The sequence below is a fragment of the Plodia interpunctella genome, chromosome 6 (genome assembly GCF_027563975.2).
Source record: "Plodia interpunctella isolate USDA-ARS_2022_Savannah chromosome 6, ilPloInte3.2, whole genome shotgun sequence".
NCBI classification, from domain to species: Eukaryota; Metazoa; Arthropoda; class Insecta; order Lepidoptera; family Pyralidae; genus Plodia; species Plodia interpunctella.
The window spans coordinates 2215810-2234108 of NC_071299.1; the positions used below are offsets into that span (position 1 = coordinate 2215810).

General features: G+C 33.9%; 1 protein-coding gene across 1 annotated transcript in view; it reads right to left on the bottom strand.

Moving 5' to 3' along the window:
- The window catches only part of ko (knockout), a 174656-nt gene that overhangs the window by 126273 nt on the left and 30084 nt on the right, over positions 1-18299 (bottom strand). The window contains exon 2 of the mRNA XM_053746297.2: positions 8546-8702. Coding sequence (XP_053602272.1) covers positions 8546-8677 — 132 coding nt within the window. The 5' untranslated portion in view covers positions 8678-8702. The remainder of the gene's footprint in view (positions 1-8545; positions 8703-18299) is intronic.

Sequence of the window (18299 nt, forward strand, 5' to 3'; positions counted from 1 at the left end):
GTGGTCCAGTAGTTCAGAATCCAAAGTCCAAGACCCATTATGGTCCCAAGTTGGAATCCCAAGCCAGAATTTATTAACTAATCAGAATTACAGCAATTTTAGATCACTTGCTTCCGATGCAAGAAAACATCGTGTAAAAACCTTCAAAGTGGGTAAATTTTTGAGCATTTCGACCACCGTCATATACTTATCGTCTTAGAAATTTCAACATTTAATCGGTATAATGTGTATCAATATTCATCTATCCGTATCTAGTAGCAATCCAGTAGATAGCAGTAGCTATAAAAGACATGCTGTAGTATTTAGCTGATTAAAAATATTACACCTGTGTTAGCAATAATAGGTTCGATAAGGAAGAAAAATAAAATTACATAACTTTGAAATTAAAAAACGCGACCACTATTGCGGTATTTTACGGTTCAAAAGGTTCCCACGCGTGCTAGCGCAAATCGGAATCGAGAATCGATATCTCGATTTACGATACCGACTCACAATGCGACATTATATACGGTTAATTTGACTGAAACTATGACAAATTAATCGCAGTACAATAGCACTGAATAGCTTATTCGATGATGATTATTCGAATAGATATTGTGTTGAATAGATGATTCGAATAGATATTGTGTTGTGTATTCTATTTTGTTGTTATTCAATAATATAAAAAAGCTTTCAAGAAGCTTTTTTATTGCCTGAAATATTTGAAGAAAAAAACTTATATAGTGTAACATGTATATAATATACATAGCAATAAAGTCGCACGGTTTGGTAGGTTTACTTTCATATAAACTAAATCCGTTTGCTCTTAGATCTAGTTATAATTTAATACAAAACCTTTCATTATACTAACAACTTAAATATTTGTATATTTAAGTTGTTAGTATGAACCAAGTACTATTTTGAACTTTGGTTTAGAAGTTAAATCCAAGTTTAACCTTCATGCATCGGGCATTTAAAATTATTTTAAAATATGAAAACCGCGTTCCCGTTAACGTAAAATTAAACAATAATAAATTAACAAAAAATATCTATGACTTAACTTCGTCATTGAAAGTGGAAACCGCAGATAATTTTGTGATGTAATTACAATTAATAATTATTTCTAATTACAAAGTCACGATAAAAGAAATCGATTAAGATATTATAAGTGTAATATAAAATTTGACATCAAAAAGTGCCTGTGAAGGTCTTATTTCTAGATAAATTATTTGATTTTAGGAAATATATCTCAATTTATAAATTAATGGACAAAAATAACAGGTGATTCAGTGTCTAGTAAATACCTACTATGGTTTTTGGTGTAAAGATTGTAGATTCAAATCCTGCGCGGTCTAATTTATCAGCAAGCGTGAAATGGAGTAGGTGAATAGATTTATGAATTGAGTCGCCTGATGGTAAGCAAACACCGTAGTCCATGGACACTAGCAACCCAATACCAATGCAATTACTTTACGAGTAACATTGAAAGAAAGTCGTTGCGGGTGTTTCAATACGAATGACAATGACAACAATAAAAGCATGGCTCTTAAATACGGGATAAAAATATATATTGGACCCTGGGGTCTTACGTTTAACGGCTGACAAAGAAATCTGGTAAATGCTCTGATAACAGGGAAAGTCCTGTAAATTATTTTCAAAGTGAAACTCTAGATAGTTGTGTAAGTAGATACCTTTTTGATGTTATTTTTAAAATTAAATATTCAGATGTTGCATCACTCAAATGTAACACGCGGGACCACTATCTATTAATACTGACCCAGATTTTATAAAAAACTGAAATCGCCAAAATTAAAATTTTAGTAGGAAACAATTCCTTATTAGTATGCAAACGATACTTAGCGGTCGCAACGACTTAAGAGCATTCCGCATATTTTGAGGAAATTTGTGACACATTACGTAAAGTTTTGTTACATCGTAAGTAGTACGAGTGAAGAAAATAATATCTTTAACATTACATTTCAGGGAAAAAGGCAATAGATTATCTATATAGAATTTCTTTAAGGTGTGATAAGGCTAATATTTGTTTTTCTTAGCATTAGCTTACAAGTTAAAGAACATAATGAATGAAATTTACATACTGTGCTGACCTCAATTGGGAAAAATATCAAAGTTCCTCATGTTTTTTAATTAACGCTATAGTATCCTTCTCCTTACAAATTATAAAACACAGTCCGCTACCGCGTCTGTCTGTTCGCGATAAGCTCAAAAACTACTGCACGGATTTTCACGCGGTTTTCACCAATAGACAGAGTGATTCCTGAGGAAGGTTTAGGGGTATAATATATTATGTTTTTACCCGGAGTGAAGCCGGGACTGGCCGTTAGTACGATAAATTGATTCGAAACTGAATGATTCAATTATTAGAACTTACGATATTTAGATAAATATAAGCGTTTTAGAAGTTTCTCAAGCAGTCACCGAATCTCTCTACAACTCGCTCCAACTCGCTGATACACAACATCTTCGCGACCTGCGTTATGAAAACTCCATGAAACGACCCTTTGTGTAAAGATTAGGTAACCGTCCCTTTGAAGTAGAATGTGTAAAACTTCTCATTTCTTATAACAAGTGGTTTTAAGTCATATACTAACTCTTTGAAGATCACACGACATCCGCTGTTTGGTTCAGATACTAAAATGGGTCACATTCGCACACTAGAAAAATTACAAAAACTGTATATAACTTTTCATACAATACATTTTTTAGTTTATTATTATCAGTAAACTATAAAATAAAAATAAAAACGATTTTTATGCATCCAAAAATCAAGGTTACTTTTGTAAGGTTTGCATACCTTCAGCAATTATATATTTTTTTAACTTTCTTTAAATAGTTTAGTTCGATAAGATTATATATAATTACTATGCCCAAAAGTCAGCAATAAAAATATACAATAATTAAAATAATAAAACTATTTATATAATAATAATCGACTTGAGAGAAACACACTTCGTTTCATAGTCAAAGGCTGTCTGGGGCGGAAATTGCCACGACTGCCGCGAAACAAATGTGTACGAACAAACACACAAAAGCTCTGTGAAATTCGCCTATTGTTTGAACGGAAATAAAAGCTCGGATTGTGCTTCATTCACACAGAAACTTATATTACTGGTTAAACATACCCATACAATTTTCATACATTCTTCTCTTACGTTTCATACTGATGTTGAAATTTAAAAGTGGGTTCATTAGTTTATCCTTGCCAAAACACACGCCAAAAGCAATGTCTTGATGTATTTTTGGTATCGAGAGAGATGGCTAAAGAGTGCCAAAGATAGAAAAAAATATTGTTTTCCAGTAACGTTGTACAAAAATTATCATAATGAATAGTCATTTAAACGTTCCCACTGCTGGAGCACTGGCTTTCCATAGGCACGGTTCTATAAGGAGTTTGGACCATTGGACCACGCGGGCTCATTACGGATTGGCGGGTTTTGTTACCTAATCTTTACACAAAGGGTCGTTTCATGGAGTTTGCATAACGCAGGTCGCGAAGATGTTGTGTATCAGCAAGTTGGAACTTCTAAAACGCTTATATTTATCTAAATATCGTCTAATAATTTAATCATTCAGTTTCGAATCAATTTATCGCACTAACGGCCAGTCCCGGCTTCACTCGGGTAACAACATAATATATTATACCCCTAAACCTTCCTCAGGAATCACTCTGTCTATTGGTGAAAACCGCATGAAAATCCGTGCAATAGTTTTTGAGCTTATCGCGAACAGACAGACGCGGTAGCGGACTTTGTTTTATAATTTGTAACAAATGCAAATACAACCGGGACCAACGGCTTTACGTACCTTCCGAAACACGGAGAGGCTATAGATAATTTTGGTCACCCATCCAATAACCGACCATCATGAGAGCGTCTTAAACGAGCCACACATGCCGATCACATGCCGAGCGCGCTAACCATTACGTCTTTGAGAGTACAAAAACAATTTTAAAAAAATAAAGGAGCCCACTCAAGCCATGATACAACTTTTAACCGCGAGATAGAGTGATGGTAATGTATGTTTTGTCTTTAATTTAATTTCACCATAATTATCGAACGTTATTAATTTTATTGATGACTAAGATGGATGTTATATTATATAATATTCAGGAATATCCGTATTGGGGATTATGGACTGAACTTAAGATGCACTTTCTAAATCGGTACGTATACTTTCTTAACTATATTTTGATCAAGTAGACATGACATAGGAAGAGAACGTAGATGAGTAATTAAGCCAAGTCTGGGAATAACCCCATATTAGAATCCTGATTCTGCCACAGTTGATGCGTCTCATCTCATTTCAATATTAATATTAACATTCTGCATATAAGTTTTCCATTAGCAATCACAAGAGAAGAAGCATTTTCTACACATAAATTAACCTCCCTAACCCTATCTCAATTGTTTTGACGCCACAGCCGACATCATTATTTCTTATATATATATATTTCATAGGATATCACATTGAAGCGACGGTGGTGTAATGGTTAATACACCCGCCTGTTGATCGAAAGATCCCAGGTTCGAATCCTACTCGTGCGACATGAGTTTATATACCAATCTGACTCATGTATAGTAGTTTCCATCGACCACCACTTGCTTCCGGTGAAGGAAGGTGAGAAAACCTGCACACTGGTTGATTGTTGTGTGTTAAATGGAGATGGCTATGTCAAACCAGTGCAAGTGCCAAGAAAGTTGTTGTGTGTGTGTTTCATTCGACTTAATGACCACGACCTTCAGCCATGAGGAAATACGACTATGAAGAGAGACAGGATATCACAACTGTTCATTCAGTAGTTATCTATATCCAAACGATATTGTGTTTAATACAATATGTTTATCACAAATGCAGCTTGGTTTGATTTGCAGAGTATATCGCTCTCAATCGATCATATCATTTTACTTGTCTAAACCACAAGCTATGGCGATTATTGACAAGGATGAGTGATGGAAAAGAATTTCATAAAGCGGTTTATTGAAAATCCATAACAAAAAAACTTAACGAATTAGGAAGAAATAAAACTGGTTAAGATTTCTTTAGATGTTTCGTTTAGCTTATCAGAAATCGACTTTATATATGACATTCTTCTTCTTCTCATTATTTAATAGCTATGCTCTTAGGTCGGTGGAGTATATATATATATATATATATTATTTATGACATACTTTTAATTCAAGTCAACTTTGCGAATGCATATCGAGTATAAATATAAATATCGAGTATTGACGAATTTCTCTTCTCGCTTGCGCCCATCACTCATAGTGGTCTACAGACTGGTCAATCTGAATTAATGATACTCTCCGCTCGGATTCAATCAATAAGTTCAATAATTCACCAGTTAATTGCTACCAACTCGTCTAGGACCTGTCATATCACAGACTCAAAATAAAATTCATATTTTAAATACATCAATTTGTAGCAATTTTTATTATTTAATAAAACATTATAATATTCATACGTCACGTATGTACTCATTACTGATATATATATTTTTTAATTTCTTTATTAATACAGTCATCGAGATAAAATTATCTATGACACAAAAAAAAACTAAACGAAAATCGGTTCATCTGTTTAGGAGCTACGGTGGCACAGACAGACACGTTAAACTTATAACACTCCTATTTTTCCGTCAGGGGTTAATGAGCAAGGGCGAAACCATGAGTAAATCAAAATAGATATTTTAATCATTTTTATTAATAATAAATTCCTATCAAGATACTATCTAGCCTTATTAATCAATTACCAATCAGACGTCTCATTAGCGGTGAAAAGTATACATACAAAAAGTGATTACTTATTAAATTGCGCTTTCTATCTTGACGATAATCTTCTATTTTAGAACATTTGATTTTGGTTAGTATTTTCAGATGAGACACTACAACGATGATTCCAAAATATGCTAAATGTTTAATACATTCATGAATATGCTAGATTTGTCCCATGGATTTTCAAACAATATTTAGTTTTGAAATCCATACTTAATATTACAAAAGAAAGTGTTTGTTTGTCCTTCTTTCACGTCAAAACGGAGAAAACGGAGCAATGAAGTAATGTGATTTTTGCTAGTTGCAAGTTGGGAAAGTTACATAGATATAATTTGCTAGCTACTGCCAGCGGCTCTGCCCGCGGTAAATATTTTTTTATTATTTTATTCTACTGCATTAGGCACTCCAGCTCTCCAACTAATTCAATGCTTCGTTTTGACGTGAAATATGGACAGACAAACAAACACATTTTCACATATAATATTATAATATGGATTTTTGCATACCATGTTCCCGGTCGCATTCGGAACTGTGACGGCCCAAAGCCCAGGGTTACCGTAAAAAAATTCTATTACATTTGGAAGACGTCAACCTATTTAGAAATGCTATGGTTGCCTATCAGCTGTTAAGGCTTTGTGTCCCTTAGTCGCCTCGTACGGCTTTCACGGGAGGATATGGAGTAATCCTATTCTAGGGCGGAACCACACGTCGTTTTTGAAGACCGTGACATGAAGAAATAATCAGACTTCCTGCCACTGTATCAGAACCAGTACAACGACCACAAAAACTTACAAAGTGACATACGCAAAGCGTTAGCGGAATAAACAGATATAAACAAACATAAATAAATGTGTTTATCCCCGAGTTATGGCCGAGGCTCAGCTGCAACTCGTTACTAAGGATAATAAACAGTTGACCTCACCTCACTTCACTTCCCTTTCGATCGTCGTTTGACCGGATTATTGAAGAGAAACAAAGGGGAACAACGGGTTACTATCGTATTTGATACCAATCAATTTATAATCTCAATCCCAACTATTCCCACTAATATTACAAATGCCAAAGTGAGATAGTTACATTTTCACGATTTATGTACTGAAATAAATATGAATAGTATAGTATCTTAGAATATGAATAGTATGGAACAGACCATCATATTATAACTTATGCTTTTCAAAATTCAAAAAATTCTAAATTATTTATTTCTCAAAATTACATCGTTATCTATAATTCATTGAGATTTTCTTTTAAGCAAAAATATACTTGCGTCAGGAAACCTCGCTTTTCTATCATTAATTATTACATATTAACTTAATTTATACTTTTAATCCCAGAAAAGGTATTGATCCATTGTAAATCATGCGGGGGAATCCGAGGACAAAAGCTGGCATTGCAAATTAAACTAAAATAAATACAGTAGATTTTTAATTACAGACTCATAAAATCTCATGAAATATCATTTTTATAACATTGAGAAATCAATCAGTCAATGCATGTAGTTTTTGTAATAAAAAAAACAAAAGATGACAAATTGAAACGATTCACATCTCCAATTCCAACAAGAAGAAGACAAAATAAATCAAATTTTGGATGTTACAATGAGATGATTTTTGGATAAATTGTGATGACTCATCTAAGATGTCCAATCACACACTATTTCATTCACATCTGTCGGAGAAAGTCATGTTCACCCACGAAATTAGTCTTCCACATCACCATAGATGACTGCAATCAATCAAGCATACGGTGTAACAATAAATAATAATGTGATGCATTCAGAACGGTTGACAAATACAAGTATTACGTTACAAAATTGTATGGCAAAAAACCACGGTTCCACGTCTGGTATGTCATAAGGAAATGAATATATGCGATATGCGATTGACCATATTTAGAACTGACATGATTCGAAACTGGTTTTAAATATTTTAATGTTATAACAGGAACTTTATTGCCATTTTTGGTGTTATAGTTTTATATTGCTAATATATTGCCCCCTGATGCTGCTAGGTGTAATGCTTATCGCGGGTAAAGAAGAGGGTGTTTATTCCCTCATCTCACTTTGATACATTTATTTGTTTTTTCACAGCATCTATTAGGATACATACTGCTATTGGGCCGAAACACAGAGAGGTGAGGCGGATATTCCTCCAATATGTATACTAACTAGCTTTTCATCATCATCATTATATCGAGGATGTTATTTTAAATCAGATTTTAGAGTCAGATTTTGTTCAACTCGCCTAAAGGCATCTGACATGACTTTCATGACTACTTACCTAAATTGTCAATCAGTGTGCAGGTTTCCTCACTATGTTTTTTCCTTCACCGGAAGCAAGTGGTAGTTAGTCTATGAAAACTACTATTATAGGAATCAGATTGGTATACAAACTCATATGGCATGAGTAGAATACGAACCTGAGACCTTTCGATCCGCAGGCGGGAGTCTTAACCAGTACACCACCACCGCTTCAGCTTTCAATAAGAAAACGAAATTTGACCATCACCTCGAACTAGACTTATGACAACAGTCAAAATAATATTATTTCTAGACTTGATCGCGATGCAGTATGTACTATATATGTACAACAAGATTAACTGGCCACTTAAAATTGAAAACAAAGCGTAAATCGACCATCAACAGAAGGTACCCTTGTAGTAGGTAGCCTTGTATAATCCAGAAGTCACTGCGCTTGTTCTTCAGGTGGATCGCGATGCAACAAAACTGGCCACTTAAAATGACTATATAATTAAAAAACAAAAGGTAAACCGACCTGAAACAGGAGGTACCCAGAGTCGTACATCCAGAAGTCATCAGGGGCGTTCCCGGGCTTGGTCAGGTGGATCGCGAGGCAGCGCTGCAGGATCAGCTGGCAGCGCTGCCCGCCTGCGCCGCGGCCGCTCATGCCTCTACAGGGGGGGCGGCATACTCTGAAAACAAATCCAAGTTTTATTAAAGTATCTGGTCCAAGTGGTTGAACTAGACTTTGGCCTAATAGTTCAACTATTAAAAAATTTGAAGATAATTTCCGACGCTCTATAGCCGAGGAAGAAAAGGGGGATTCGCTTATATGAGACAAAGAGAGAGAGTAAACAACTATTCCAAATATGAGATAGTATTTACACTGAAACTTAAAATAAGACAACATTTTACCGTAAAATAAAAACAAAAGAAAAATGGCGGTAAAGCCTGTATGACGGATTCGCTTTAAAGCTAGTTCGGTAGCAGCTTTGTCCATCAAATTTTCTCAATTAGGTCGTTATGCCGCATTCAGAACAATGTCACGTTAATACAAACAAACTCACCTAGTTAGTGTTGTTAATGTGACAATGCTATAGCTAATTGGTAAATTTGAAAACTTTAACGGGTTTTGTGACAAATTGGGAACGAGGTAAGTTCTACCAATTATAATATTAAAAGCTATTGCTAGAAGTTCTGCACGCATCGAAATGTATATTGTATGATATTCATATAAACTGTAATTTTGTAAATAGATTTTGGAAAATATGTTAGAGAAATGAAATGTATTTGGATTTTTATTAATCATCATTATCATATCGAGTGTGTTATTGCTAACACTGGTGTCAGACTTTATTCAAGTCACCTAAAGGCATCTGACATGACTTTTATGACTAACTTACCGCCATCTAGTGGCAGGTAGTCGCATACACACTAGGGAACTAAACTGTCAACCAGTGTGCAGGTTTCCTCAGGGTGTATTCCTTCATCGGAAGCTTAAGCATTACACCACCACCGCTTATATTATATGGAATAAACTATGTAATAAACTAGTATAAACCGCACAAATGCTCCACTAATTGCTTCCTTCGTATGCTCTTTGTTCACATCGATTGCAATTTCTCCAAAGACCTCTTAGAGTTGTAACGATATATGTAATTCAAAATGTCGATATTTTTATCGAGAACAACATTTTTATATTCGATTCAAAAAAAGATTTTCTTTATTTTCATGTCAAAATAAAGGATAGGTCATAGATAGAAAGGTTTCATTTCTAAAGTAAGTTACTACAAATTATAAGCTGATTATACCTCCACGATACGATTAATGGAATATTTAATAGAGGTGTCAGATTGTAAAATGAGAAACTTTTGTCAATTTACTCAATTGTAATATTATCGCGTTAAACTCAATGTTATCGTATTTCCAAATTATCGATATAAACATCGATATTGTTTCCAACACGTCCATTTGATCGCAACCCTAATTGTATTTAGAACCAATTGATAAATTCCTCACATTTCCGAACACAATCGAGCCAACTTTACTACCATCGCTAAATGTCATCGCGGAAGCATTACCGAGTAATTACATAAACCTACATAATTATCGATACACAAAATAGCTTACGGCGAATGTTCCCGTAATCGGTACCTTTACCTCACTATAAACTTATTTTACAACCCTCAATGCGGTCAACACTGTCTATATTGTTATATAATTAAGATTTGCTTTCGCGTGTTTTGTTGTTCGCGTAAATAGGCGCGGTCGTAAGGTAAACTTGTGCTGAGGACATGATAAGTATAGAAGTGACTTAATACAATGCCGCTTACATCAAGTTACATAACTTTAGTTGATTTAGTTAGTCGGGAAGAGATTTAGCATCACGGCAAATAAACAAGGTAGCATTTGAATTATTGCATCGTCAGTGGTTAGTTTGTGGTTGCTAGTAGTTGCTCAGATTTTGCAACTTCATTTTAGATACGCTAATGGAATTATGAATATCTGTTTGGTTATTGTTTTCAATAATTATTGGTTTTGTTAAAATGTGCCACATTCATTTTTCTTGCATGGTTTTGATATCTAAAAAAAAAAAAAAATTAAAATTCTTTATTTACTTAGCCCTAGTTTCTAATAATAGACATATCTGGGACCCTCCTAGTAAGCTTAGAAAAGCCTGTGGCAGGAGGACCCGCTCTTCCAAAAACATAATATTTACTTAGGCCTGGTTAAACAATCTTGATATACTTATTAAGAAAGAAAGAAAGAAAAGCAAAACATTACTCTAAAACTTAGAAAAGCTGAAGTTTCAGTTCTTTTGATATGTGTGTTCGTTGGTGTGTGTGTGCGTGTGTGTGTGTGTGTGTGAGTGTGAGAGTGTGTGTGTGTACGTGCGTGTGTGTGTGAAGCAATGGTTATTACTGATGGCATACGTAATAATATTTACTTACTATTTATTTCTCTTATCATCTTATCCTTTTAAATATAGATTGATTTATACTTTATTGTTGTTCTCAACCCTTCGACTTTTTTATTTGTTTATTATTTTTGTAGCAAATTACAGGTTACCTATGAATTCTTCTGTTTCATCATAGTCTAACGGAGAAAGCCATTCTGTGATTAAGGTCTTGCATTTGTATTTCCTGAGTTTGTGGATGTCTAATTGTTCATTTAGTTTATTGTATATCATTGCCGAAATTATGTAAAATTGTCTTTTAGCAAAGCATGTTTTGCTTTGATGAATAGGAGCGACCTTAGACCTCCTCCTCCTGCCCATATGTTCATTTGGGCTATAGGGTAAAGTTTTGTGTAATCTCAAACTTGTTGACAAAATAAATAATTTTCTGACTGATAGAAGTTTACAAAGTTCGTAAAGATCCTTAGTAGGATGTCGTAGTTTTTTAAAGAACATGACCTTTAAAAGACATCTTTGTCCCCTTTCTACCTCTAGGAATTTAGTTTTTGTAGCTCCACCCCATACAGAAATGGAGTAGGTAATTACCGACTGAGCCAAGGCAATATAGATTTGTTTGATTAATGTTCGTGATGCTACGTGTCTAAGTAATTTAAAAATCCAAATAAGTTTCCTGATTCTTTTGTTGACATGTTCGATGTGTGGGTGCCAAGATAGACGCTGGTCGAGTATTACTCCAAGGTATCTAATAGATTCAACCTTCTCCAGTGCTGGGCAGCTACAGAGGTTATAGTTAGTCCCGTCACATGTATGGAGTTGAAGTTTAAAGTTATGGTTGGGTTGTGTTTTTTTGGTGATGTGATGGCATATGTACTTTGTCTTTGTGGTGTTCAGTGATAGCAGATTAGATCTTAACCAAAGTGAAACCTTATCCATCCCTTTATTCGCTCTTAGAAACACCTCATTCCATGTGGATCCCTCAAATACAATGGCAGTATCATCAGCATATGATACAATACTTCCCCCCTCAAGTTTTAGGTTAGTGAGGTCATTTATGTATAGGAGGAATAGGGTTGGCCCCAACACGCTCCCTTGTGGTACACCATGTGTTACTTCCCTATCCTCACTTGTGCAGTCTCCTATGCGAACTCTCTGCCTTCGACCGTGTAAGTATTCGCCAAAAAGTTTCAAGGGAATACCTCTAATCCCGATTTTTTCTAATTTCCTCAGTAGCGTGGGGAGAAAAACAGTATCAAACGCCTTTTTGAGGTCAATAGATACTGATGCGCATTTTTTGCCACTATCTAGTAGCTTTGATATTTGTGTTGTTAGCGTTATTATAGCGTCTTCGGTAGATCTCCCCTGTCTAAAGCCGTATTGTTCATTCAATAATATATTGAGAGTCTTAAGGTAATTTAATAGCCGAATATTTATTAATTTTTCAGTAATTTTGGAAAACACAGTCAAAACAGAGATAGGTCTATAGTTGTTAGGATCCGTTTTGTCACCGCCCTTGTACACTGGTGTAACCAAGGCTAGTTTGAGAGGGTCAGGAAATATTCCCTTCTGAAAACAGAGATTCACAAAATGACAAATTATGGGGGCTATAATTTCTTTTATTAGCATAATGAATCTTGTGGATAGGTTATCAACACCAGGAGCACTGTCAGGTTTAAGGGTGGCAATAATGTCAAGTACCTCTTCTGGATCAGTATTCATCAAAACAAACGATGTTAGCGGAGGGCTATTCACATAACTTTGTTGTTCAAAATTGATTGGTCCTGTGACAGGCGTAATATTCTCAGCTAGATTTTTTCCGACATTAGCGAAATGCTCATTTACAGTATTGACAGACATATCATGTGTTGTGCACGATTTTAATAGTTCGGTATTTGATGATTTAGGGCGTTTAAAGTTTGTAATTTTCTTAACAGTATTCCAGAGGGCTTTTGGGTTTTTATTTGATTTCTCTAATTCATTTTTTTGATATTTACGTTTAAGCTTCTTTATCAAGTTGTTACAAAAGTTCCTATATCTTTTGAAGGTTATTTTAAGTGTTTCGTTGTAAGGGTCAGATCTAAATATATTTAAATTCTTGCATTAGGCACTGAGTGACTGACTGACTGACACGGAAGCTGAAATTTGGTGTGTAGGTTCCTAGGACAGTGTAGGGGAGCACTAAGAAGAGATTTCCTGAAACTCCTACGGGAAACGGATTTTCACTCACATACGAAGTTGTGGGGAAAAGCTAGTTTTATTATTCATGGTAGTGATTCTCATTGGTTTCCACTAATGACACTGGCTTGTCTTGTAAGTAGTTCAAAAAAAATTGACACTTTAGGCAAGTAGATCCTTGCAGGCATCACTTGTACTTTAGTGTTTTTATATGTTTGCGTCAAACTTGTAATGTGTTATTGCTAACACTGTTGTCAGATTTTATTCCAGTCGCCTAAAGGCATCTGGTATGACTTTTACGACCTACCGCGCCATCTAGGGGCAGGTAATCGGATTCACACTAGTAAACTAAACTGCACCAATGTGCAGCTTTCCTCGCGATGTTTTCCTTCACCGGAAGCAAGTGGTGGTCTATGAAGTAAAATTGGTATACAAACACATGTGGCAGTAGAATTTGAACCTAGGACCTTTCGATCACAGGCATAAGGTATCGCCACAGCCGCCACTTAAACATAATAAATATTTTGTACATTTATCTATTTGAGATTACTTGGTATTAAAAGTAAATGCAAATCATTCATAGAAAGTAATTAAAGATCCTTGTAATTAATTCTGAGAGCTAACGACCACCTAGACCTTCAACACATATTCCGAGAAGTCATACAAGTTTAACCGGTCAATAACTGGATCATTCACATTGTAAGTGCATCTTATATGTTGGCATATAAAGTGGATCACGTGGGCGTCAAAATGAATGAAATTGTATGTTGACAGTTTTGAAATATGTCATTTTTTGTGCAACAGTATTTTGTATGATCGATCAACGTCAACTTTTTTATTACCACACATGAGAGCATGTTATCATACCACAAAACAAAATCGATTAAATAAAAGTAACTAAATTAACTAAATTTTTATCTAAATCTATCATTAAAAACATCGTTCAAATTATAATAACCTTTATCAATCACCAAGGACCTGAGGTGCTTTTTAAATAAATTTAAGTTCTGATCTTTAACTTATGTGTATTTTAGAATTATATTTGTTTATCCTTTGTACTACCTTCACACGCTGTGCTTTTTAGCGTTTTAGCGATTTAAACCATTGGATATTTTATATAACAATAAATTCAACGTGAAATAGCTGGAGAAAGTTACGATGCGATGAAATGCCGCTCTTTATGGTCAGTACAGTAACTTCTTGTTACAACGAAGTAAATATTATGTCTATGAGAATTTTGTTTACAAAAATATTGTATGTAAACATAGTTTTATAGACTGTTATTATTGTTATTAAATTTATGAATACTATAAAAACTTTAATTGCACATAAATATACTACAACCTATTATTATACATGCAATAAATTCAAAATTAATACAAAGCAGTATACAAATTTCCGTAATGTAAATTGAAAACTCGATGGGAAATATTGTATGTAAATGGAACTTGTTCATTTCCCATACAAATTTTGGATCGATGGCGGCACGATAATATTCTCGTCAAATCTCATTTAGAAATTAGATCTTGCACATGCACACATGCACTTTTTCATGTCAGAATATTTACCAAAGCTTTGTAGCTTTGGTAAATACAAATAGTACTACTTGCTACAGCTATACTTACCCACTTTTGATCGAGATAATAACATGACTTTTTCTCTAAAGCTTCGCTGTTAACCTTTCTCACTGGCCCTATAGAATGGACATGTAAACTGGCACAGTAATTGAAATGCGGCGCGGGCGCAGCTAATGAACTACTACTATTTTAAGCGTACGAGCCTTATGCTTCCTTTACATGTTAGTAACACTTTTTAGTGATTTAGTTGGCTTCAAAGTACCTATATGCTTTGCAATAATGCGTTTTTCTCTTGAGGATAGTTTTTTGTCTCACTAGACTGACAGTTTAGTAGAAAATTAAAATTTTATTTTTTTTTGTATTTTCAAAAAACATTTTAAAAAATCTTTTTTTATTTTATTTTTATTCAATTATTATGTAATAAACTGAATATCATACTTTTAAAAGACTTGACTGTGCTTATAACGTAAAGTAAATTACATCTTCAAGACGATTTATGTATGACATAAAAGTGCATTCTTTCAATGTCATAAGAATTTTTCCTCTAATTGCTATGTTATAATAACAAAAACTGAAACACCAGTGAAAGAGAAAACTATTTTAATAAAGTTGTTTATTTTCGTACTGAATTTTGCATTTAGCTGTTTGCTAATAGGTTTAATCTTTACATATGTCTTATAGTACCAAGCACTGTGAGCGCTGGGCTTGCATTACGTTTTGTTAAAACAAACAGTTCTGAATAAAAATGTAAAATATTATATAGCGGACTGTAGATTTAGGCTGGTAAAATCAAAATCCAGGAGCTACGGAGAAACGTGACCGTCTATTAAAGAGATAAAGAATAAGAGAGAGAGTTGGATACAGATAATGTTGCCGTAACAAAAAAAAAACTTTTTAATGTTGGTGTTACAACAGTTCAAACCTCTACATTCTTAAGTAAAGCATTAAAATACTAATTATATTAATGTAAGAGTGTTTACATAATACGAGTTACATGAATAAACGAAGTTTACTAATGCTATGTGAACGAAGCATAAAGAATCACACCGAAGCGATGTAGGCGGAACGATTCATTCATAAAAAAAATAATGTCAGTATACCGTTTTCGCAATCCCAAATCTAATATCTCAGTATCCGTTATCCGTTCTTTTCATTCAATCATTTTCGTGAGCCTACTATTAATTTTATAACCACCATACTCGGTCAACAATGAACGGTTCTTTTTTATTTCATTGTGTAAATAATCGTGAACTAGATTATAGAAAACTATTTGCTAATAGAAATAGTCGCAAAATCAGGCGCAAATTGACAGCATAATATGGGTGTATTTATTATGTAAAACGCATTATAAAAGAACTAAATTACCGGTAAGTTTGTAATTTTCACGACAACGAACCTGAATACAGGTATACGAACCTGAATACAGGTATACGAACCTGAATACAGGTATACGAACCTGAATACAGGTATACGAACCTGAATACAGGTATACGAATCTGAATACAGGTATACGAACCTGAATACAGGTATACGAACCTGAATACAGGTATACGAACCTGAATACAGGTATTCAGGTTCGTGGTCGTGTTTAATTTCATATTATTATTTACCTATCCTAATCCTAACTAATATTAAAAATGCGAAAGTAAGTTTGTTTGTTACCTCTTCACACTCTATCTACACAACCAATCTTCTTGAAATTTTGCATACATGTAGTTTTTATTGTTCTTTATTCTTGTATTTTTCATACATAGGGTTCCCAGAAAATTGACTGTACTCGCGGGAAATTTACGTGGCAAAAGGCCAATATAAATTATAGAAGTGATCTAAATTTCTTATCGTGAATAATTCAAAAAAAATATTAAAATAAAATAATTATCTTTTCGTGAATTAATTGTCTTATTTGAATAAGTAAATACCTTTATACATTATATTTTTTACCCAGTTAAATAGCGAACTATGTACGTGAATCAATAAATTATATTATGTTTATAAGATCTAAAATAATTGGCGTTCAGAATAGAATGAATAGAATAAGCTTTTAACATTTCAAAAACACAAAACTATTCAGATCACTTAATAATATACACATTCAATTAAAATTGTATAAGTAATATGTTTGTTTGATTCAAATGTAGTTAAATATAATTAATTGTATTCGAATGCTCGACAGATATACATACAGGCAGACATGTTATGAAAACTCATTCAAAACAAAGATTGATTCAATTTTCCATATGAGTAATTGTATTACATTAATTACAAAACGTATTACGTAAGAACTTTGTTATAAGACATCGAATGCATTCTGTCCGTATGTTGTCCATCATTCTCTTACACGTAGTTTCACCAATGCAGCAATCGCATTAAACAAATTTAAGTAACTAGCTTATGCTCGCGACTCCATTCGCGGCAGAAAAATCATGTGTATTTTTCGTATAAACTGTCACTGATTTTTAAAAACCTTTATATTTGAGCTCGTGTCTTTAACTATAAGGTACATGTTATATTACTGATAAAAAATTATACATAAATTTATATTTTAAAAATGGTAAGCCCTTCTGGCATAATAGGGACCAACACTGTTTGAATGATTTTCTTTCGGCATTTCTTCTCAGCAGTGGTCGTTCCGAAATGCTAGTAGTCTGTAGCTTTAGTAAACATCATTTAATTTAGAATATGACGTGAAAAAGTGCCTGTGAAGGCCTAATTTCTGAATAAATGATTTGATTTTGATTTTGATTTTAAGGTATAAGATCAAAATTTCATTAAAATCGATCCTGCGATAAAAAAGGATGATTAAGGGCATATTGATTAAGGCAAATAAGACTAGTGGCACATGGATCTTACAATGAAACTTCGTAACAAGACAATATCCATCAGAACAATATTGACATCAAAATAGCTTTCAGTCTCGTAGCATCCATCAGCGATGGCCGATAACATCAATCAAGATTGTATAACTTTCGTCGCATACGACACCGCGTCATAATTATTGTAATCAGACGTAATTTGACGTAATTATCGTAATTACTGACCTTCGCCACGACGCGCGCGATCGGAATGCTAAGGGAGACTGTCCACGCTAAAGCTATGATATAAATAAAAAGAGAATTGTAATTTTGAATGCAAGAAAATATAGTTATGTAAACATGTCTAAATAAATTTATTTAGACATATTAGTGTTAAGCAATTGCTTAACACTAATATGTACAGCGCAATATATGTAGTGTAGACAAATAAGTTTTAAGTAGGTACGTCTATATTTATATATTTAGATTCACACTAGGAAGTCGCGGGTCAAAAATGTTGGAACAAATATCTTACGCATGCATAAAAATTCATTTTAATTTTATTATTGTTTAGCTATTGCCCGTGGCACTGCTCGCAGCAAAAAAGGGCTATGTCACTTTCCTCAGCTCTCAGCCATCAAAAGTTACTTCAATCCAATGCTCTATTTTTACTTGAAGGACAAACAAACACACTTTAATTTGTAATATAAGTTGAAAGTATATGGATTCAAATAAACTCTCTTAAGAATATTGCTAGTAGTGGAAGGGGAGACTAACTTTATTGGAGCTATGAATGAATAGTTTCTTATGATTTAGTCTAAGAGCCAGTAC